We start from the raw sequence: 24,866 nt of genomic DNA, 5'->3' as shown, positions 1-24,866 counted from the left end.
TCTTCTTACAGCCGTTGTTTCTTCATGTATAACGATTCTGCCTGCTTAATAAAACTGATACAAAACATGAGATAACATCAGAGAAGTATCTAGAAAAACGTCTGTTGTATAAACAGTGGTAGTAATTTAAAAACTTAGAGGCCCAGGATGGTCCCCAATTACCAGGCTCTCCCCCACAGACCTGCAGCCCCACCTGGAGCCTAGGCCTAGCCCACCTACATCTTGGGACACTGGAGCTATTTCCATAGCCCTCCCCACACAGTAGCCTCCATCTAGGGAGAACAGACAATGCCTGGAGATAGCTTAATGTCCAAATAGGCAGCTCAAAGCCATTGTAAGGCCCATCCTTTCAGCCCCATCTCTAAAAATAGTTGCATCTATCTTGGGATACCCCCACTCCTATCTTGAGTTACCTCCACTATTGCTGCCACCACCTTTAGTTGCAGTAGCATCCACCTAGGGACACTGGCCGTGGACTGGAAGCCCAACACCAATGTGTAGTATAGATAATCTGCAGGGACACTACAAGATTATAGGATAGAAACTGCAATACCTCAGGACCACACTGCAAGAAAGGAAGACATATAGACAACATGAAAAAATAAGGGAAGAAAGTGCCCCAAACAAATCAAGATACTACAATAATAGAATCCATGGACAGAGCAATTGATGAAATGTCAGAGAAGAAGTTCAGAATTTACCTAATTAAAATGATCTGCAAAATAAAAAGAATGACCTAAGGGATCAAATAAGACAAAAATTGATCTCTCCAAAAAGAGATAAGAGAACAAATACAGGTAACCATTGATCACACCAACAAAGAGATAAGGGAACAAATACAGGCAACCATTGATCACACCAACAAAGAGATAAAGGAGTAAATACAGGTAGCAAAAGATTACTTCAATATATAAAGATTCTGAAAAAAATCATAAATTCTTGAAAATAAGGAAAAAATAAACCAAATAAAAAACTCAATAGAAAGCATCACCAACAGACTAGGTCACTTGGAAGACAGATCATTACACAATGAAGACAAAATGTACAATCTTGAAAGTAAAGTTGACCACTCAGTGAGGATGATAAGAAACACTGAACAGAACATCCAAGAATTATGGGATAGCATCAAAAGACAAAATGTAAGATTTATTGGGATAAGAGGAAGGCACAGAGATTCAAAGGAAAGAAATGGAACCACCATTTGAAACAAGTTAACCCACTCTTCGTTCTGTACCCAAAGGACTTAAAATCAGCATACTATAGAACTGCAGCCACATCAATGTTTATATCGGCTCAATTCATCATAGCTAAACTATGGAACCAACCTAGATGCCCTTCAATAGATGAATAGATAAAGAAACTGTGGTATATATACAAAATGGTATCTTACTCAGTATTAAAAGAGAATAAAATTATGGCATTTGCAGGTAAATGGATGGGGTTGAAGAATATCATGCTAAGCAAAGTAAGCCAATCCCCAAAAAACCAAAGGCTGAATTTTTTCTCTGATAAATGGATGCTGATCCATAATGGGGAAGGGGGAGGCAAGGAAAGGATGAAGAACTTTAACTGGGGAAAGGGAAGGGGGAATAGGGCAGGAAAGATGATAGAATGAGATGAACATCATTACCCTAGGTACATGTATGGCTGTACATATGGTGCGATGCTACAACGTGTACAACCAGAGAAATGAAAAATTTTGCTGAAATTGTGTACAATGAATCAAAATGCATTCTGCTGTTATATATACCTAATTAAAATAAATAAAAAACTTATATGTGATATAGAAATGAAGTAGAATGAGAGAACAATATTGTACAATAATTGTTATGGTTTGTATGTAGAATGTCCTCCATAAAGTTCATGTGCTAGAAGCTTGGTCATCCATGCAGCAAGGTTCTGAAGTGGGGTTTTTAGTTAATGATGGATTATGAGAGCTTTGACCTCATCAGTGGATCAATCCATTTGATGAATTAATAATTTGAATGAACTACGAGATGATAACTGTAGGCAGATGGGTGTGGCTGGAGAAAGTAGTCTTTGGAAGCATGCCCTTTGGGGCTATATCTTGTCCCTAGCTTCTTTCTCTGTCAATCTCTTTGCTTCCCCAGCTGCTATGGGCTGAGCAGCTTTCCTCTACTATGTTCTACCTCCATGATATTTCTACCTTGGAGCCCACTAATCATGGGCTGAACTTCTAAAACCATGAGCCAAAATAAATTTTTCCTGTTCCATGTTGCTTGTTAGCTATTTTGATCACAGGGGTGAAACAAATATAGCTCCTGAGAGGGCATCCCGGGAGCTTGTAAGACCACAGCCATCTCAGGCTCAGTGAAGTTAGAGTGAAAATTTTCTTGAGAAGAGACCAGTGGGAATCCTTCTTGCACAAGTGGGCCTAGTGTGAGAGTGTGTGTGTGTGTGTGTGTGTGTGTGTGTGTGTGTGTGAGAGAGAGAGAGAGAGAGAGAGAGAGAGAGAGAGAGAGAGAGTGATCACGTATAAGTGAGGTACTGTGGTGTCATAGCAAAAAGATACTTGAACATAAACTAATAATTAGCCTAAAACACCAGAACTTAAAAAATTCATCTTTTGTCTTTTCACTCTGCTTTCACCCTAAAGAGTAATTTTCCTTTGGGTCAACTGCTAACATTATTTATTCCATAGGAAAAAAATGACTACTTTCTACAACTCAAAGTAAAATAATATTTAGGTAACTCATCTCCACTTTTTTCCATTCTACTTTTCTGTGTAATTATATGCTTTTCAGTGAGCAATTCAGAATCAAATTCATAGAGACTTACTGACATTCTGTTCAGTTAACAATGCAAAATGGAAGCATATACATTGCTTACTCTAAATTTGGTAAACTATATAAGTGATTTTAATCACTTCCTAGTACTTACAAGGTCCAATATGTTTTTTTTTTTTCCCATTACATCTATAGCACTTTCTCTTCATCTTTCTTTGGGGGATGGAGTATGGTAAGAACTCAGAGGTGCTCTACCACGGAGCTGTATCCCCAGCCATTTTTAATATTTTATTTAGAGACAGGGTCTTGCTAAGTTGCTGATGCTGGTTTGAACCCTTGATCCTCCTGCCTCAGCCTTCTGAGCTTCTAGGATTACAAGTGTTTGAACAAAATTTCTTAAAAACACAATTAATGTTAGGAAATAATAAGTATGTTACCCTGATCTCCTACTCTAGCTGCCCTCTCAGTTCTTTAATTTACTGAGTAAAAGTGCTCTTTTCCCTGGTAAATTTTCTTATGAGAGCCCCCTTTTCTTCCAGACTCTTTAGGAACACAATACAGAAAGATTTCACAAAATAATAAGAGATTGTCACCTCTAATTGGCTTATTGATTTTTAAGGACACTCAAAATTACTTCTACCCACAGTTGTTTGATATTTAGGGAGACTCTAAGCATTCTATTATCATCAAAACCATGGCAATAAATCTGCTAAGGACACACGAGAACCCTAAAAACAGAACTGACGTCTTACTAGTATGAGTCAATAACAGATAATAGCTACTATTATTGAAAATCTTTCTATGCTCTAGGTACTTTATGCATGTTATCTAGGTTAATTCTCACAACTTCTTGGTAATGAAAGTATTATATTATTCATTTTGTAAAGGAAGAAACAGGGAAACTCAAACATGAGACAAATATCATAGATTCAAATGAAGTTCTTACCATAAGAATATCACTATCTCTTTCTTCTATGTCATACTCCCTTATTTATTATATGTGGCTCTCCCAATTTATGGATATATAATTTTTTAGGTAATTATATTTTTGCTTCATTTGTAAATTAAGCTAATGTATTAATCAGCTTTCTGTTACTATAAAAAGTACCTGAGATAATCAACTTATGCAGGGAAAATATTTATTTTGGTTTACAATTTTAGAGAATTCAGCCCATCATCAGTTGGTCCATTGCTTTCAGGGAGGCAGCGAATCATGGTGGGATCATGTGGCAGAGCAAAATTGCATATTTCACGGCTGGAAAGTGAAAGAGAAGAGGAGAAAGGTACTAAGATCTGACAATTCCCTAAAAGGGCATGGGCCCAAGGACCTCAAGACCTCCCAATAGATTATACTTAATGTTTTTATCACATCCCAATGGTGTCAAGCTGGGGCCAATCTTTTAACCCATGGGCCTATGGGAGACATTTCAGATTCAACCTATGATAGAGAATGATGGAATAAAGAATTGATATTGAAAACTGATGTGAATGTATTTTCTAGATTGAATTGCTAAATGAATAAGAGTCATTTAATTGTAACAAATGTGACCATGAGAGGGGGAAATTCTAACACATTCTAGCTCTTTGCTTGATTTATTTTATTATCACAGGGTAGAAATACAATGATTATTAGAAATGGTATTAAAAGCTGAGGCAAAACATGTAAAAACTAATTATTCTTATAGTACGATGAATACAACAATAAAAGGCCCCTGTTTTTGTTTTTGTACTTCTCCCTTGCTACTATCAAGTTCTAAAGCTCTCAACATTAAAGGAAGGATCAAGTTCTAAAGCTCTATCAAGTTATAAAGCTCTCAACATTAAAGCAGCAGTTGTTATGGTTTGTATGTGAAGCATCCTCCAAAAGCTCACAAGTAAGACAAGGTAAGAAAGTTTAGAAAAGAAACGATTAGGTTGTGAGAGCATTAACCCAATCAATGAATTAATCCTCTGATGTGATTAAGTGATCGTATCTGGAAGAGGTGGGCACTGGGGACGTGGCTTTGTGGTAAATATTTGTATCTGGAGAGTAGATTCTTTCTCTGCTCTCTGATCACCATATGAACTGCTTCCCTCCTCCATACTCTTCCATCATGAGGTTCAGCCTCACCTTAAGCCCCAAGAAATGGACCTGGCTGTCTATGGATTGAGATCTCAGGAACCATAGCCTCCAAATAAACTTTTTCTCCTTTAAAATTGTTCAGATTGGGTCCTATAGTCATAGCAGTAGAAAAAAGCTGACTAAAAAAGCAGTTCCCAGACCTTTTGATATTTCTTTATCTGCTTAAACATTATTGAAGACCTCAAAGAGATTATTTCATAATACTACTTAATATATTAAAATGATAGCAGAGAAACTTAAAACATCAATTTGAACAGCTATTCACATACCAAACTACTTTCACAAGAGTTATATAGGCCTAGTGAAAGACCAAAGTGCCTGGTTTTTGTATAATCATTACAAAAAAAAAAGAAGCATTGAAAAAGACAGGAAGGAGTTATTTATGTCATCTTTCCCTGAACTCCAAGCAGTTTAGAGAGAGATGTCTCCTACATGAGGAAAGAAGATGGAATTAGGTCTAGGCCTTAGGCTTATTACAAGAATTTAAGGAATTGAAAAACCTAATTGTGTCACCGTTGTATACTGATTTTAAATCCTTTGGGTATAAACTGAGGAGTGGGATAGCTGGGTTAAATGGTGGTTCCATTCCAAGTTTACTGAGGAATATCTATACCACTTTTCATAATGGTTGCACTAATTTGCAGTCCCACCAGCAATGTATAAGAGTACCTTTTCCCTCACATTATCACCAACATTTATTGTTGTTTGTATTCTTGATGATTGCCATTATAACTGGAGTGAGATGAAATCTTAGAGTAGTTTTGATTTGCATTTCTCTAATTGCTAGAGATGTTGAACATTTTTTCATGTTTGTTGATCAATTGCATTTCTTCTTCTGTGAAGTGTCTGTCCAGTTCCTTAGCCCATTTATTGATTATTTGTTTTTTTGGTGTTCAGTTTTTTGAATTCTTTATATGTGCTGGAGATTAATGCTCTGAGGTGTGTGTGGTAAAGATTTTCTTCCATTCTGTAGGCTCTCTGTTCAAGTTCTTAATTGTTTTCTTTGCTGAGAAGAAGCTTTTTAGTTTGAATGCATCCCATTTATTAATTTTTGATTTTACTTTTTGTGCTTTAGGAGTCTTATTAAGGAAGTCAGATCCTAGGATGACATGGTGAAGATTTGGGCTTACAGTGACACAGCCACATCAATATTTATAGCTGCTCAACTCTCAATAGCTAAACTATGGAATCAACCTATGTGTCCTTCAACAGATGAAAGGATAAAGAAAATGTGGTATATATATATACAAGGGAATATTACTCAGCCTTAAAGCAGAATGAAATTGTGGCATTTGCCAATAAATGGATGGAGCTGGAGAATAGCATGCTAAGCAAAATAATCCAATCCCTAAAAGAAAAAGTCAAATGTTTTCTCAGATATGTGGATGCTAATTCATAGTAAGTGGGAAGAGGCTAAGGAAGAATAGAGTTATTTTGGATTAGGTAGAGGGGAATGAAGGGAGGGGAGGGATATTCGAGTAGGAAGGACAGTAGAATGAATCTGACATTATTACCCTATGTACATATATGACTATACGACTGGTATAAGTCTACATCATGTACAACCAGAAGGATAAAATACTCCATTTATGCATGATGTGTCAAAATGCATTCTACTGTCATGTATTACTATTTAGAATAAATTTTAAAAGACATAAAAATAAAGATGATCATGAACAGAATAAGCTGTAGCATAAGATAAAGAAAATATACACTAAAACTGTTTTCATCTCTTAAACAAGCTTCAGAATCAGTAGTATTGACAGCTAAAAGAAATGAGAAAAAAATAATAACTATTCATGCCATTTCTTTACTTTGTGGTGTGTGTGTGTGTGTGTGTGTGTGTGTGTGTGTGTAAAATTCATTGACAGAGATACAGGAGAAAAGTCAATATTATAAAAACTGATACCTGTTGAGTGATAAAAAAACCAATAGCAAAATATCAAATATCCTGGTTAAAAAGTTGGGCAATAAACCTAAAGATTTCTCAAAAGAGGATATACAAATGGCGATGGGTTTGTGAAAAAACGTTCAACATCATTATCAGAAAAATGTAAATCAAAACTATGACGTGTCACCTCACCCTAGTAAAAATGATTATTATCAAAAAGACTTAAAGTTAACAAGTGCTGGTGAGGATGCAAAAAAAGAAAATCATGTATTTACTGGGGAAAATGTAAATTAGTCCAACAATTATGGAAAATAGTATGGAGGCTCCTCAAAAAATTAGAAATAGAACTATCATAATGATCCAGGCATTCTACAATTGGTATCTAGCCAAAGAAAATGAAATCAGTATGTTGAAGAGACATTTGCATTCACACATTTATTGCAGCACTCTTATGTAGAAAATAAAAAAGTTTATCTATTAAAAGTTGAGAGTACAGGACTGGAGTTGGGGATGTAACTCAATGGTAGAACGCTTGCCCCAAAATCAGGTGAAGCCATGGGTTTCATCCCTAGTACAAAAAACCAAAACACAACAAAAAGCACCTAAAAAACCCCCCAGAAATCATAAGTTGAGAGTAGAATGTTAGTTACCAGATGCTGCAGAGAGTGGGGAGGAAGAAGACAGGGGACAGTTTGTTCAATGGGTACTAAATTATAGTTAGATAGGAGTAAGAGGTACATAAAATGACTATAGATAACAATAATGTACTATATATTTCAAAAACTTAGAAGAAAGGATTTTGAGTATTTTCATAAAGAAATGAAAAATATTTGAGTAGATATGTTACACAACACATACATATATGAAAATAGCACATGGTATCTGAATAAATGTGTGCAATTTTTTTTTATAATTAAAAGTAAATTTAAGTTCAAATTAAAAACAAGCAAATAAAAGTTAAATTTTATTTTCCCCTGTATAAATTATATATTTTATATTATTAAAATAGGAAATAAAATCAAACCAACAATGAAAAAATAAATGCATAATAAATTTTTCAAGAATTTTCAAATTACTTCAATGACTATAGGAAACAAGGACTATTCATTCTCTTTAAATACAAATTTTATATAAATATACTTAGAATGAATTCTCAGGTAGAGAATGCTTATTTGAGAGCATTTATTTTTCCCAACCTGCTTTGGTTATTAAAATGTTTTCACATTTAGTCCTTGATAATGCCTATGTTCATGTAGAAATTGAAGGTCTGAATGATACTTTTAAATTTCTAAAATTTCTGAGTCTAGCTAACATAGAACTAAATTCACTGGCACACTTTCCCACCTTAAACAAACAGAAAATTAAAACTTACTGACAACATAATTTTTGAAGACTTGGAAGTACTGGCAGAGAAATATCCAAATTTTACCTACCTCAATCCGAGTGGAAACAAAATCAAAATCTCAGTGCACCGGAACTTTTTAAATTTTTAACATTTGAAAGGTCTTGAGTTTCTTAACTGTCAGAGAAGATTACAGAGAAAATACGTGTACATTGCAGCAGCAAATCATACACTTAAATGGATTTGATCAGGAAAATAATGAAGCACGACACTCTAAAAAGGAGAATCAAAAGGAGAAATTCAGGAAGATGATGATGATGACTATGTTGAAGATAAAGAAGAGGAGGAAGAAGATGAAGAAGAATATTTTGGGGTGAAGAAGAGGAAACAAAATGGTGAAGATGGAGAGGAAGAAAATCATTAGATCTTCTTACAACACTCTGAGCTCAGATTCCCTGATGTTCCTGGGTGTGCAACAGAGCAATCACTTCTTTATTTCTTCATGAACAATAGTTACCCCTACAGAAGATAATGTGTAACTTTTTTTTTTTTTTTTTTTTTTTTTTTTACAGAAAAAGTGTGATTTTTCTATTTTTTGTTTGATCATTCCAAATAAGACTCACTACTCTATTAATGGTTCTGTTGTATACAGAGAAAAATTTTCATGAAACCCCGCTATGAAATTTCACACTTACTTAGAATTTTAATTTTTCTAAATCAAGCTCACTATAATAGTCATTTTTAACCCATATTTAAAATTTGTTCACTTTTACATAAGTGTTGTTTGGTGCACTTCATTTCTTGGTTCTAAAGTTATTTAAAAATTAACTGAAATTACAGTCAACTGAGATGCAAAATGATGATAGTTAGAGATCTTTAATGTAAAGACAACGACTTTTGTTCTGGCTGGGGGTACTTGGGTGCTTATTTGTCATGCGAGTAACTTGCAAAGTAGAAGTAGAACAGTAAAAATTCTATTCAGAAATACAGAGCCTGTATTTTATGATGACTGATAAGATTCTCTTTCCTGTTTTGTTCCCCTCCATTTATCCTAAAAGAATGTTGGGAAACTTCTGGACACCCAGGAAATTCTTTAGTGCAATGTCTCAACCACCTGTTCAGACCTGCCTGGTTTTAAACAAGCAAAGTGGAGGAAACTGAATATCTTCTGAGGTATGAATATTGTTACTAATACAATTCTATATAACAAGCTCTGATTCCTGTAAATCTTTTTTGGTTGAAAACAGTAAGACTTGTGGGATGAAGAAAGAAAATCAGTAGAAGAGGCTTTTGAAGTTCCTCAAAATTCAGAACAATTACCTGTTGATAATTAGCAGATGTTCAAGATTTTAAGATGGCTTGCCCAATGATTTGGATACCAGTTCTTTGAAATGTTTATAAATTTTATCAGTACAACCTTCTTATAGTCTTAACACATGACCTGATATAGAATTTAATTAGAGCTAGGTAGTTGGAAAAATATTTGAAACTAAATCAATATTAAAATTAAGATTTATTTTCAAAGTGGATGTCCATTAGAAATATAAAAATATTTGGTATTAGCTTATTTCCTTATATAGCTACTAAATGAAATATAATGAGCAGACAATAACATTTCCATTTTTGTCATGGAGGCTCCATGTTTTAGGCCACTGCTTTTTAAATCTAGATTATCTAAAATCTGTTCCCCTTGTTTTAAATATTTGTAAGTTTTATAAAAGTGTCAGCAGATTAATTGAAATCATGCTTCTATACTGGGACACATTTAAACTAAGTACTGCTACTGCTTTTTAGTTTAAAATTTATGACTTGACATTTTAAAGTAAAAATTATGAAGTTACTTGTGGAGAAACAGAAATGTTGCAAAACTGACTGAAATAAAATGCTTGGGATAAATTTAGTGGGGGGATTGGAATCACCAAAAGAATAACATTTCTCTCCTAATTTTAACAACTGAAGTGCCCTGCTTTAGGTTCTAAGAGTTCTCATTGCATATTCTGCCCAATATAAAAGTACTTATTTTTAAAATGTAATCTATATATTGGCTTTCTTATCATCTATGCAATCCAAATTAGAATTCTTTACCTTACAAACACTACTTAGAGCCTCCAGATAACTTTTAAGACTTATTTAGATGTGTGGATAGCATTTTTATACAAATAAGTAAAGGAGGGTTTTACATATCATAGTTTTTGATCCCGTTTTAATGCCTTTTGTGTGACAGTATGTGTACAGACATGTTAAGTTAGTCAAAAATCAATCCTTAAAAACTTTGATGTGAATACTTTCAAGCAACTATGTTCTGAAAAAGGAATGACAGTGTTAAAAAAAAAACAAACAACATTTCTACAGTATTCTTTTCTAAAAAAATTATTATTTTAAAATAATACAAAACATGCTAACATGTTAATATAAACAAAAAATAGGAAAAATTGTTATTTCCAAAACCCAGCAAACATTTTTGTTTTGACATTGTTTTATATGTATATTATACACACACATACATATATATGTATGTATGTATGTGTGTGTGTGTGTGTATATATATAACTTCCTGGTTTAAGACAGCAAGAGTCTCATGTTTGCTTTTATATTATATCTACTATAATATATTGTTTTGTTTGATGTATATAAAGAAAATCAAACTCCTACAGTACCTAGTTCCAAAATGGAAATGTATTTTCATAGTCTCTATATGTGATTGTGACCATCATTTGACACAACACCAGAAACCAATAAATGAAAGCTTCTTTTTTGTAAAAAAAAAAAAAAAAAAACATTTTTAGTTGTAGATGGACACAATGCCTTTATTTCATTTATTTTTATGTAGTGCTAAGGATTGAACCCAGTGCATCATATATGTGAGGTAAGCACTCCACTACTGAGCTACAACACCAGCCTGAAAGTTTTTTAAAGGTTAATTTCAATATGTAATCCAACTCTACCAGTGAACACTTTTACTCTGTTACATTAAAACCTATTGGTTACTAAATAAAATATAAAAAATGGCTAGAGATGGGGCTCAGTGATAAAGCACCTTTGGGTAACTGAATGGTAATGCATCAGGGTTCCCATGACCCTCTTCTTGGGTTTAATTAATCTTCTAGAGCAGCTCACAGAAATCAGGAAAACATATTACTTAGATTTGGTATTATAAAGGGTATTACCAAAGATACAGATGAAAAGCCAGAGGGAAGATATGCATAGGGCAAGGTCTGTGGGAAGGAACAGAGTTCTCATGCCCTCTCCTGGAGAGCTGCCATTTAGGAACATATTTAGCAATGAAGATATTCTGGAACCTAGTCCTTTTAGGTTATATAGAAGCCACATTGTGTAGGCACGGTTGATTTAATTGGCCATTGGTAATCAACTCAACCATTTAGCACTTCTCTCCTCTTCAGGGTTTGGGGGTGGGAATAAAGGTTTCAACCCTCTTATCATGCCTTGGTCTATTTAGTGACCAGCACAACCCCCAAACTCTTTCTCCTAGCCACCTCATTAGCATAGAAAAGACATTATTAACACTCCAGAGATTTTAAGGGATTTAAGGTCTATTGTCAGCAAACAAATACTAAACACACACACACACACACACACACACACACACACACACACACCCCTCTTTATCCTTGGCTTTACTTTCTGAGATGAGAGTTTAGTTACCCAAGGTCAACTCTGTTTAGCACTATGTGGAAAATTCTAGAAATAAACAATTCATGTTTCCCATGGTACACCATTCATTCATAATGATGGAATTTCTCACTATACCACTCTGTCTCACCTGGGACACAAATCATCTCTTTGTTCACCATATGTACCATGTATGTGCCACTTGCCTGTTAGTCATTAAGTAGGGAAAAAAAACACAACATAATATACATAGGGATGTGTATGGTGTGAGATGTCTACTAGGGGTCTTAGAATGAATTCCCCACAGATAAAAAGGGTCTACAGTATCTCTTTTCATAAATCACAATATCATGTACAATATCTTTAAAAAAATCATATTGGTTAACATCACCACTGATCTCATCAAAGAAGTCTGAGAATCAAGCTCATGACATCATACTCATGCTTTCTGAATTCTACTTCTCTTCTAAAAGTTCCCATTTTATTATTGGCAACAAACGCTGTCAGTTGTTTTTCTCAAAGTGACAGGCTTACTTTGTTCCTTTTTGAGAAAATATCTGCCAAATATGTAAGCCTGAATAAGCACGGTTTGTCAATTGTTCTTTCAAGTTAAAGTAATATTCCCTGAATAAAACCACTAGCTCAGCTCACACTAAATCACACATCTTACTTCAATATGAAACAGAAGTTCTTATGCAGACTTGTTTTGTCACACAGAATATTAAAAAGACATATACTCTGAGTTGAAATGTAATACAATTAATTTGCACTGCTTCATTAAGGCCATTCTTTTTAAACTTCGAGTACATATTAATGAATACATTAATTAATAGTGCAGTATGGTGTTACAGGCTGGATTTGTAATAAGGCTAGAGAAGATTTAATTGTCAATGCTTTTGCACTAGCAATATAGTGGCAAAAGAATTTAAAAAGCAAATAGCATCTAAGTGCTAAAATGAAATAACATTAACCTCATAGACCCCACCAAAGATACTGAGGACCCTGGGGATCTGTGAACCAAACTTTAAAGAATCTTTGAGTGAAACATCATATTTAAAAGGATTCTGAAGAAATCCATTAGGATGTTGAGACCAACAAATCATTTATATTACAGAACAAGCACATATTTAACATGGCTTAATCAATCGTATGTGCTACTGGTATCCTTTAGAAGCAGGGAATAAGAGGACAGCGTATGAGAAAGAGACTTTGGTAATAACAGCAGAAAAGCAGCAGATATTAAAAAGTCTGGAAATGGACCCTGTGAAGAGAGCAGGGAGCTTGGGTAAGTACATGCTTAAAATTTAATTTATACAAAAGCCAAAAGGTAAAGATAAGAATTAAAGGAAGAAAAAGGTCCTGCATCCTAAGTAGAATTACATCTCACACCCACTTTCATTTTACTCACTTACCCACCAATTTCCTCATCAAAAAAGTGAGTAGAAAATTAATGCCAATAACTAGAAGGAAGCAGTCAGTGCCTATTAAAACAACTTTTGTACAGAACTTTCTTCAGGCCCAGATATCCAAATATACCCTGGCTTTGTTTCTAGACTGTGGAGTCCACACATGACATACTAAATGATACAGAAGATCAAACTGAGGGATTGTAAAGAGACCAAGTGTCACACTTCCTCCTGACAATCTAAGAAGGGTCCTATTTGGTGTCTTTGCTAGAACCCCAAACACTTTCCTTGGCTAGATTTCCAAGTTTCTAACTCATTTTAATTTTACCTTGACTCTAGAGTTAACATATAGAAAAAGAGGTGTCCAGTGTCAGAACAATGTTAGACAACTCAAATGTCCTTCATTTTGTATTTAATAGTGTGTGCCTCTGAGAATCAATAACACACTGTTTATTTCCATTGACTTAGGAATTCCATCTCTGAAAATATGTTCCTAAAAATAATTCTAATTACAGACAAACATGAAGCCACATGCTCTTTATAGCAAAGTCAAGTTACAGGGAAAGGGTAAATAAACTATTGTCCATTAAATAAACTATTGTCTATTTATTTAAAGGGTGGGGAGCAGCCATTATAAATGACTAAATAGGCAAGATACAATAAAGCTTACAATATAGTGAAAATGAAATGAAAAATATTGGGAAAGTATATAAATAGTGGTTTATAGTAAAGAATAAGCATTTTACTACTTCTAATTTATCAAATGTATACGGAGCACCAGTACATGCTGAATAATGTTCTAGATGATAGGCATACACCAATGAACAAGATGAAGAGCCACGTACTCTTAGGGTTTATATCAAAGAGAGAGAGACAAATAAACTAATTGGGTCAAGTAAAGAGTTTGTGTAACAAATATTCTGAAAAAAGAAGCACAAGTAGAAAACGGGTTGACAGTGCTCAAATGCCACTTTCTAAAAGGGACTATTCTGACTTGCCCCAGATGTCCACTTGATTAAACCTCATCTCCAAGACTTTGCAGAATTAACAAGGTATTTCAGGCAGATGAAATTGTTAGACCTAGACTCCAGAGTGGGAGTGAACCTGGTGTGTTCAAGGCAAAGCAAAGAGTTCAGTGTGGCTAAGGCAGAAGGAGAGAAGCAGCAAGTAGAAGAGGCCAGAGAGATAACGGGAGTCCAATTATGTAGGCCAATATACAGATTCTAACTTTCACTGAGTGTAAAAATAATGTAGGTTCTTCACTAATAATTAGCAATAGTGCCCATTCAATGCAGAAGTTGTAAAGAATTCATGCCTACTAGACAGTGTAGATAGCCCCTACGACCCTTTGAGCTTGTCAGCGGCACAGTGCTTTCCTTCTGGGCAGAGCCTCCTGAAGCACCAGAGAGGTGACCCTTTCCAGACAGAAGCATATCTGTGAATAGGGGTAATGCAGAGGCTACATTCATCCACTAGAGTCTGTGGATGCCCATCCAGTCTGTGGGTATTTATCATCCCAACTGTGCCTCCATGAGTCTCCTGGGAGTGAGGATTACTCACATGTGAGGCAGCACATTCACTTACCTCTCTGTAGCTTTGTCTTCTGTGCTGTCAAGTCATCGGCCACCTGAGTTGCCTCATCTAGTTTTGCATCTGCTTCATTCAAGTGCTCTTCATACAGATTACAGAGTCTCTCAGCATTAGCCTGTAAGTTAAGAAAGAAGGGTTAGTCATGCTCATTAGCTGCATGAGGGAGTGGTTGGCACGGGGACCTGTAGGAGCTCTTCTGCAGTAAAGATCTCAGTCAGCTTTGGGAAACCACATCTAATTTAAGCACGTATAACAAATGTACAGAAAAGGGTACGGGCCTCTAAGAAATCAAAACTACTTCACACTGTAGGTGTAGGGAAGCAATCCAACTCCTAGGGTATTTGGAGCCTCTCCAGGATTCTTTACTCTTCTGGAGAAGGAAACATGTCAAACACTAATGAGGTGTCACACATGATTCTTTTCTGATTTTACATCATATTATATATTCAACTTTTACTCTCATTAGAATGTTTCATGAGGGTAGAAATTCTGCTTGATCACAGGTCTCTAGTGCCTTGAACAGGGTCTACAACATAATAGAGCCTCAATGAACAAGCAGGAAGGTGTGTAGGGAGGGAAAGGAAGGAAGGAAGGAAAGAAACCTAGGGAACTGGCCAAGTGGGCTAGGAGAAAGTAGACGGATCTGAGTTGCAAAAACCTAATAACAAATTTGAGCTGTCAAAGCAATTGCTTCCTTCTGATCACTTACGCTGCTGACTCAAGATAACCCAGTTGGACTAATACTTGAATCTCAAACTTCAACTTTTCAGAATTGACTTTTCATGGTTGAAGAAAAAGATATGCCATTGGCTTTTGCATTTTTCCCTGGTTTAGGTAACCCATAAAGTGACTAGCCTGTCACACTATGAAAACTCATGCAAATAATTTTGAGATCACGATTCTCAGACTGAACTAAATTGCCAAATGTAGGCTATGTGGGGATGTCCCTTTTTACCTAGAAATTAACTGTAATTTAAATCTTATAATTTATACAACCAGAAATGGCAAAATTACATTGGTTGACTTCCATGGTTCTTTAGATCTTACGTAGCTGCCTTTGTGAAACTGATCTTCAAATTATCTCTGAATACCTTTCATCTGCCCCCATATTGATGATAATGGATGATGACACAAAGAACAATAACAGCAGCAGCAGCTAACATTATTGAGTACTTATCGTATATCCAGTGCTCTTCTGGGCTTTTTATGTGTGTTAATTCTTATCTTTACAAAGAAAGGGTACCAATATGGAGAGAAAGAAAGAATTGCACACATGATATTGAGAAAACTGTGAGACATAGTGAAAGGGTGAAAGCTGGTGGTGAGCCCAGCTGTTAGCCTAATTATTATGAAATAATATTGTCCAAAGGCCAGGAATGTTTAAAAGTCCTCTGGGAAACTTCTGAGTCAGCAAAGACCTTGGCCATCTCTAGTTAGAGCCCACAGTATGTTGAAGACTGTTCTCTTTAATCTTACAATCTCTTTAATTGTTCTCTTTAAGCTTACAATGGTGAGCATTCTGAACATCCTGTGAAAGACTGCTACCTTACATGCTCTTATATCTCTAATACAATGCTTAACACACAACATGCTCTTAATAATGGTTAGTACACAGACTTTAGTGAGAGGTTGGACAACAAGCCCACAGTGTTTAGTAATGTCACAAATTTTCCTCATAAACTCTAGCCTCCAAATTTGTTTTTCTGACTTGGTCAAGATGTTTCCCACTGATTAACAAGGAAGTGAAGAACCAATTTTGGCACATGCTCATTTAGAAGAATGCCATGTGGTTCCAGGTTGCAGATGTCCCATGGTGCATACAAGCTTTTTGGTGGTTGTCAATCCAGACCTGGCAGAGATTTAATGACCAGGTTCTCATTCATCAGCAGAGGTGATGCCAGGTGTGCTCAGTTATTCACTCACAAGCAGAAAAGGCTATTGTAGTGATAAATGCAATGGTTTTTTAGGTTTTCTGCAGTTTCTAATTATATTTTGAATGTTGAATGTTTTCTCTCACTTCTGAAAGTGACTTCGAAAGCAAAAATTGGCACACACTTTATCCCTCACAATAGCTCACAAGAGTTCATCTTTCTCTGTTTTATAAATTAGAAAACTGAGCATCAGAGAGGCTAAATATCTTGTTCAAATTCATACAGCCAATCAGGGTCAGAATTGGGATTTGAACTGAAATGGCCTTTGTAGATATAAAACAAAACATAAAATAGTAAAAAGGTCAAATGTTAAGGATGAATGGACTTCAGTAGGAGTTGACATGAATTGCCACAAATCCTAGACCCCAGCAGCCATTGGATACAAATACAATAACTATGTGAAGCATCTTTATTCCATGATGTTTTTAATAATAAATAAACCTTTAAACACACCAGAATAAACATATTCACATGTGAGAAATGGGACTTCTGGTTGTGACCCTGAATACATTATGTTATGCCCCTACTTGCAAAAAATGAAAGGGCCCAGATCTCTATAAACCCACATAGTCAATGGTATTAGGAAATAATAAGAAAAGGAGCAAAAGATTCCACAGTTTTCAGGAGAGGCCCATGTGATGAGAGTCCACTGGGCTGTACATATCTGTGAGTGGTCAGCCCCACCTAAGAAGAAAAGCACCTGTCCTTAGGCATAGGAAAACTGGGGCATGGCGGCAATGGGACTTTCCCTTAGACAAACCTTCATGTGGTGGTTATCCATAGACACTGCTAACCATAGGCACAGTGTTTTCAATTTATAAAGTATTTTCCAAAGCAGGATTTGTAAAAGACAATATGTGTACTTATCTAAAGTTGGCCTGTACAGGGATATAGAATGCAAAGAGTTGTGCTGTCAAAAGGATTTCTAATTTAAACAGAGAAAAACAGTAAATTTTGATATCAGGGAAGAGGAGGTTAATGCAATAATGCACATTGATCTCAAAGCTGCTTCTTAAAATGAGGCATAAAAATGCTGCCTCCCAGAAATGCAGGAACCAATGGGAATTCAAAATAATCAAGATAATTGTGAGATTGCCTATCACTTCTAAATTGCCCTGGGCCTCTCTGTCAGCATCATATGCTTTTGAAAATGCTTTTGTTTTTACTGTATCACTAAGCATTTGCATTCTTGGCATTATAATTTGAAAAAAGATGAAGTAAACAATTCAAACAAAAGTTGAGCATAACATATACCCACTTGAGAGTGAATAGAATGAATTCATCCTACCAAAAAATATCTGAGGCATCAGAATAGGGCCACTTGCAGACTTATGCAGAATCTGGAGTTGTGGCCCATCTCTGCCATAAAATTTTGTGACCTTGGACAAATCCCTGAACCTATCAGCCCAAAAGACCTATGCAGAATAATGCTAGTAATTGAGTGCAGATTTTGTACAAAGACCTAGTTTCTGCTTTCCATTACACAAAATTAAAAGATTATGGGCTGGGGATGTGGCTCAGGCGGTAGCGCGCTCGCCTGGCATACGTGCGGCCAGGGTTCGATCCTCAGCACCACATACAAACAAAGATGTTGTGTCTGCCGAGGGCTAAAAAATAAATATTAAAATTCTCTCTTTTTTTTTTTTTTTTTTTTTTTAGAAAAAAAAAGATTATAGAAAGTAAGAAAGCAAGAGGGAGTCCCAAAGTGCTACAAGAATTCAAGAATGGGCAAATTTTTAACATAAGATGTTGAACTTGAGTATTCCAGAAAGTAGAAAATGACTCATTTGTGGGGGAAAAAAAATGGATATTTGGTGAAAGGCAATCATTTTAGCTGGGGTGAAATGAAGGTCTGTGAATCAAAATAATGGGATCTAAAACTGGCAAGGCAGGTTGAGCCTGATCACAGCCATAGGACACCTTGAAAGCAGAGGTTTTGAGTTCATTTTTAAGCAGGGACATAATTCAATAAAGTCATGTTTTAGAAAAATTAGTCTGGGTACTATAGAGGATGGATTGGAACAAAGAAAGGTGAGAAGCAAAAAAGATAATTTAGGAAACCACTGTTACAGTACAGCTAAAGTGTAATGAGAGACCTGTATGGATATAAGAGAGGAGGGTGGCGAGACAGTGAAGAATTGACCTGCTGCAATAATTGGAGAGCAAAAATGAGAAAGAAAACAAGAAACAGGCTTGGAGCTTGGGCGATAGGAAAAATCAGTGCCAGTGACAGATACATCCGGAAGGAAATGCCAGCTTCAGGAAAAGTTGGTGGTTTGGTTTTACATAGCTGATTGGGAGAAATAAAGATATTGCCAAGTTTTGAAGGAAAAATTTAAAAGCACCCTTTCAAAAAAAAAGGAAAGGAAACAGACATATTTCAGGGATTGAAGAGTAAGCAAGTGATGAGGTATACACCTATGTGTAACCTATGTGTTACAGTCTTTAAAGATAGCCTGCCAATGAGCCACAATCTCCAGTATTCACACCCTTATACAGACCCCAGTCCCTGTGGCTTGTAACTAACAGGAGGAGTTATAGAGACTCTATAGCATTGTAAGTCACAATATTTGCAATGTTGCCTTAGTGTTTTGGAACACATACCCTTCATACCCCGAGTTTCTGTGTAAGAAGTACAACTCCCCTGTGACTTCCATGTTGTAATAAATCCATGCTAGCCCTGTGAAGTGGTCTCAAGGAGAGATCCCAGGTTTCTATCTAACCCAGCCCAAGTGCCAGATAACAAGCAAAGTAACTTTCAAATGACTTCTGTCTCAATTGTCATTTAACTGTATCTTTACATGTTGACTATCAAACTCCAAAACCAAGAGGGATAATAGTAAGTTTTATTTTGAGTTACATGGTTCTCAGGTGAATTGTTAAGACAGTGAGAAATAAATAGAAAACTACTCTTTTGTTAGAGACGCACATACCAATGCATTGCTTTCCTCTCAAGACACCACCTCTAGCATCTAAAGTTAGGTCCTTTATACTTGGATTTGCTTCTCTTTTTTGGAATAGATAAATCATGTTTATGTGGAACAATAATTTATTCATTGGAGAGAAAGAAAAAAAAGAAATGGAAAGAAAAACAAAATGTATAAGCTGAGGAGATGAGTGGTCTTAATCTTAATTGGTCTTATTTATTGAAAGAATGTATTCAGAAAGGCAAGTTCAGAATATGAGGAAAGATTTTGTATAAAATAGAATGATCAAGAACTTTTGAGCAAGAAAGCATATCTAGAGTCATACCGGATTGGAATGAACTGACAGTGAATCTATCAATAGCTTTCAGATTTTATGACTTTCTACTAATATTTGCAGAACAGAAGAGTTCCTTAGGATGAAAAGCACAGGAGGGGATGGTGGCAGTGAGGACCTGGGCTGAGATAGGATACAAATGAAGCCTGGAAAAATAAAGTTTTTAGTACCCAGGGAAAGAGGGAATCCACAGAAAATGCAGACAAGATACAAGAGAAGAAGGCTGGAGTCCCCTCTAGATAGAAACAAGTTATTAAAAATGCTGGGAACTGGAAGTGCTTCAGATTTCAGATGTTTTTCAAATGTTGGAATATCTGCATATACATAATGAGACATCTTGAGGATAGCACTGTAAACACAAAATTCATTTTTGTTGCTGATATATACCTTACACACATAATTTGAAGGTAGTTTTATACAACATATTTAATAATTTTATGCATGAAACAAAGTTTGTGGTATGAAATTTTCTACTTGCAGCACATGTTGGTACTGAAAATTTTAAAAATTTGGAATATTTTGGATTTTAAATGATCAGATTAGGCATGCTCACTCTGCATTCTAAGATAATGGGGGGATGGTTGGGTGCCAAGTTATGTAGTGTGATGTGTACCATAAAAATCATATGTTGAAACTTATTCAACAATGTTATAGCATTAAGAGGTAGAGCCTTTAGGAGGTGATCACATAATGCAAGAAGAGATGAATGGGATTAGTGACCTTATTAAAGAAGAACAAAGGAATGTTAATTCCTTTCCCCCTTCACCAAGTGAGGGCAGAGCATTTGCTCTTCCACCATGTGAGGACCAGGCAGGAGGCACTTTTTTTTTTTTTTTTTTGGTGCTGAGGATTAAACCTAGAGGTGCTTATTGACTGAGCTACATCCCCAGCCCTTTTCATTTTGAAATAGGTCCTGCTAAGTTTCTTAGGGCTTCACTAAGTTGCTGAGGCTGTCTTTGAACTAGCAATCCTTTTGCTTCAACCTCCCAAATTACTGGGATTATAGGCCTGTGCCACGACACCTGTCAAGGTGTACCATCTTCAAAGCAGAGAGCCCTCACTAGACACCAAGTCTTCTGAAGTCTTGATCTTGGCCTTCCCAGCCTTCAGAACCATGAGAAGTACATTTCTGTTATTTATAAATTGCTCAATCTTAGTTATTTTGTTATGTCAGCACATCCAGATCAAGATAAAATTGGCACCAAGAGATCAAGGTGCTGCTGTAATAAATACCAGTATTTATTACAAATATAAATACCAGTTATGCGTGTCTCCTAGGACTTTACAAATTCTGCTTACAAGGAGTGGAAGTTGTAGTAACCAGTCATTTGTTTTGCTTAATATAAAGCAAAACTCCTCTCTACTACCAGAAGTTAGAGTTGCTATTACCCGTGATTGGAGAGTAACCCTTGAGCATGAGAACGTGCAGTACACAGATTCACAGACTCAGCAAAGAAAGGACATATGATAGCTTCTAGTGCTAGTTGGTAAAAAGACACCAGAGGATGTGAAGAAACAGTTCCCTCTTCTCAACAAGACTGTTTGTGTCCACCATTTATTTAGATAGACTGTTTAGTCCCTAGGCCATCCCTAAGGAGTGCTCACAACTCAAAGCCGTTCTTCATGAGAGACATGGCTAGTGGCTTCACTTATTTAGTCAACTTACTAATAGAATCATGAGAAAGCTTCATAAAGAACATGAGCTAGAATTCTGATGAAACCAGAAGCCACTCTCAGGTGTCCTTCAGAGGATGGCTGCCTGATAGTAACAGCCAGTGAGGTCAGGCCTGATCTAGTCATTTGGAAGAGCTACAGCCTGCTTTAGCTAACACCTTGAGTCATCATTCTGCTCTGTTTCTCCCCTCCCTTTCCCTTCCCCTACCTATGTCCATGCTTAGAAGTCCATGAGGAGGGCTTAGTTACCTTAGCTCAACTCATCTGCTCAACAAGGGTCAGGAGGTCATCCACTTTTAGTTACAAACACTGTTTTTCCAGTTTTTGCTTGATATGCTGTAGGTTTTCTTCCTGATCCTTGACTTTGAGCTGACTGTCTATATGCCTCTTTCAAAGAGGCAGACATCACCTACAAATGTGGGCCTCCTCCATGTCTTGGAGAAGCTTCTGAATTTTTGCTTCTTATTTCTTGGTCATCTCTAGCTGAGTCAAACTGGACCCTCCTCCCTCCTCCAGCTTCTCCTTAAGTCTACAGGTAAGGTCAGAGCATTCTCCTTTTACACTTTGGCTCAAGTGGTTCTTTCAAGTTCTAGCCTCTTTCAAATCCTGTGATCAAGTCTGTTGCAATAAATAATTCTGATTTATGCACTAAGCACTTTTAGCATAGTCTATATTTAAGATCTTTATTCTATTGGTTTTTCTTCTTTAAAACTAACAAAGATAACATGACACCTTGATCCACAATGCATAACTAAAGAAAATAGAATACATAGAAGTTAAGTGACTGTTCTACAATCAGTACCAAGACCAGAATTAGAATTTGAAGATTTTTCCAGATCTTTCAGCATTCAATGACAGGTAGTGTCATTAAATTATATACATGGAGGTAAAACCTTACCAAAGGGCACTTCCCAAAGGAACAGGAAACCATCTTTTATCTGGCAAGAAAGACAAGATTAACCAGGAATTATTTTTTAAAGCAATTAAGATTTTGTTTGTTTCTTTTATTTGCTGTGTCAGAATTTGAACTTGAGAACTCAAACAGGCCAGGCAAGAGCTCTACCATTGAGCCTTGTTCCCATCCCTTGAGGTGAATTTTATATACAATACTTTACTCATCTAGAATTCATTTACCTGACAATCTCAACTACCAGAACTTAGGCAAAAATCTGATCACTATAATGAACATCAAGTTGAAGCAACTTTCTCTTAAACAGTATCAATTTAATTTCATACAGTTAACAAACTTGGCTTCTTAGTTTCCTTGTCTGTACTAGATCTCCAGTATTAGGAGATTTGCAGCAACAAATTAGAATTACTGAAGGAATGGAGACTACCAAAGTGAATAGTCATTTGATACCACTAATGGCAAGATTATTAGAACAAGGAAAGTAGTGATAAGAACTCTATTTTTTCTGTGCTGGGGTGAATAGTTCCACAAATATTGAGAGCATTGTTGTATTATAGCACAGTAAGGGCATTGATAATCATTAACATTACCTTAACTAATTAAGCATACATTAGGATAGGGAAGAAAAAGGATAGAATTGATTTTCGAAAATTTCCTTTCCATTGAAAAAAGTACCATGGCTTAGGGAAAGCATGTTTTAAGGTCAAACCAGATAAGTAGTCTATCAGTTCTACAGAGGAGGTATGACAAAGAAGGTGCTGAAAGAAAAAAAATATGATCTTCACCTCTAGGTAAAATGTGATTTCTTTCCATCTAGAGATCACAGGATCCAACATGTTTACCCCAAACAGCACTCTCAGTGAATCAAACATTTCTGAAATATTTCTTCAGTAATAATTTTGGAATCTTTTAGAAGTGATGAAGATAACAAAACTTGAGTTTTAAATAAATTGAAAATTTTGTTGTTTTGATTTGGGATAAAGTCAAGCATCATTTGGAGACAAGCCTATAAACATGATAAATAATCACCTGGAGATTATTATTGTGTCTGAAAATAAATTATATTCACACAGTGAGATTGATTTTCTTATTTGGCTCATAATGTTTCAGAAGATAAGTATATAAAAAGATGTTCTAAAATTATTTTGAATGTTGGTTACATTATTGAGAAATTTATTTAGCTCCAAAGAAAAATGATCTATCTGGATGCATATAAGACTATATGTGTATGTGTTAAAATTAATTGGTATGTTTTTAATTACTTTCTAGCAGGGTAATATAGTATAAAAGAGTCACATAGTGTAAAATTTATAAATAATTATGTGCTATCAAATGTTTTGAGGCCACAGTGGCTAGAGAACTTACTGATTTTCAGTGCAATCGTCTTCTAATCACCAAGAATAATAATCACAAAATTAAATTACTAACACTGATTACATATCATTGGTCATGCTTTGTGCTTGACACTTGAAGTACAGTTGCAGTCAATAATATTAGCTCAAAGTTTGTCAGGAAGATTAATGAGTAAAAAATACATGTCCAGGATTTTAGCTTATTGTCCAGGGTTCACAGCAAACATTAAACAAATTAGCTACTCATTTTTATTATCCTCATAAGGAATTATAAGTTTAAAAAGCGATTTTCCCCAGGGCATACTTCTGTGTACGTTATTTTACCTTCTTAGACACTGTTCGTTCTCCCTTGGTCTAGATATACTTTTCTATGGTATGGATACCTTCAGATAGACGCTGCTTCATTGACAACTACCATCACACATAGATATAAATACAGGCATAGGCATTTGATAAACAACTACCTAAAGCACATTTACCTGAAGCTGAGGCAACAGTCTTTTCTCATTCTCTACCTATGAATTTACCTGACTCATTTATAATTTTAATTAGAAAAATGTAAAAATCAGAATGTTAAGAATAAAACATTAAAACATTTTTATGTTTTTCTGAATTTCTTTCTCTTTTTATCCCTTTCTCTCTGTTTCTATTTCTCCATTTCTACCCACCCCCCGCCTCTTTCTTGGAGATTGAGCACAGGGGTACTTGACCACTAAACCTATCCCTAGCCTGTTTTATATTCTATTTTGAGACAAGATCTTACTAAATTGCTCAGGGCCTAAATTGCTGAGGCTGGCTTTGAACTTGCAATCTTCCTGCCTCAGCCTCCCTAGCCTCTGGGATTACAGGCATCTGCCACCACACTACATGTCCTTCAACACTAACCCTCCTCAAAATATTCCATGAAATAGAAAAAGGAAGAATCTCTTCCAAACTCATTCTATGAAGCTAGTATTACCCTGATACCAAAACCAGATAGAGATATCTCGAGGTAATAAAACCTCAGACCA

The 24,866-nt window shown here is 35.7% G+C and overlaps 1 protein-coding gene and 1 pseudogene across 1 annotated transcript in view; one reads left to right on the top strand and one right to left on the bottom strand.

Annotated features, from left to right (window-relative positions):
* Nucleotides 1-24,866, bottom strand: part of LOC143407858 (myosin-15) — a 131,157-nt gene that overhangs the window by 38,704 nt on the left and 67,587 nt on the right. The window contains 4 exon segments of the mRNA XM_077110341.1: nucleotides 3,185-3,289; nucleotides 12,756-12,765; nucleotides 14,719-14,843; nucleotides 21,844-22,116. Of these exon segments, the coding sequence (XP_076966456.1) occupies nucleotides 3,185-3,289; nucleotides 12,756-12,765; nucleotides 14,719-14,843; nucleotides 21,844-22,116 (513 nt within the window).
* Nucleotides 7,974-8,526, top strand: LOC143642206 (acidic leucine-rich nuclear phosphoprotein 32 family member E pseudogene; annotated as a pseudogene).

The sequence above is a fragment of the Callospermophilus lateralis genome, chromosome 10 (assembly GCF_048772815.1).
Source record: "Callospermophilus lateralis isolate mCalLat2 chromosome 10, mCalLat2.hap1, whole genome shotgun sequence".
NCBI lineage: Eukaryota > Metazoa > Chordata > Mammalia > Rodentia > Sciuridae > Callospermophilus > Callospermophilus lateralis.
The sequence above is the reverse complement of the archived record's forward strand: the minus strand, read 5'-3'. Positions and strand labels throughout refer to the sequence as shown.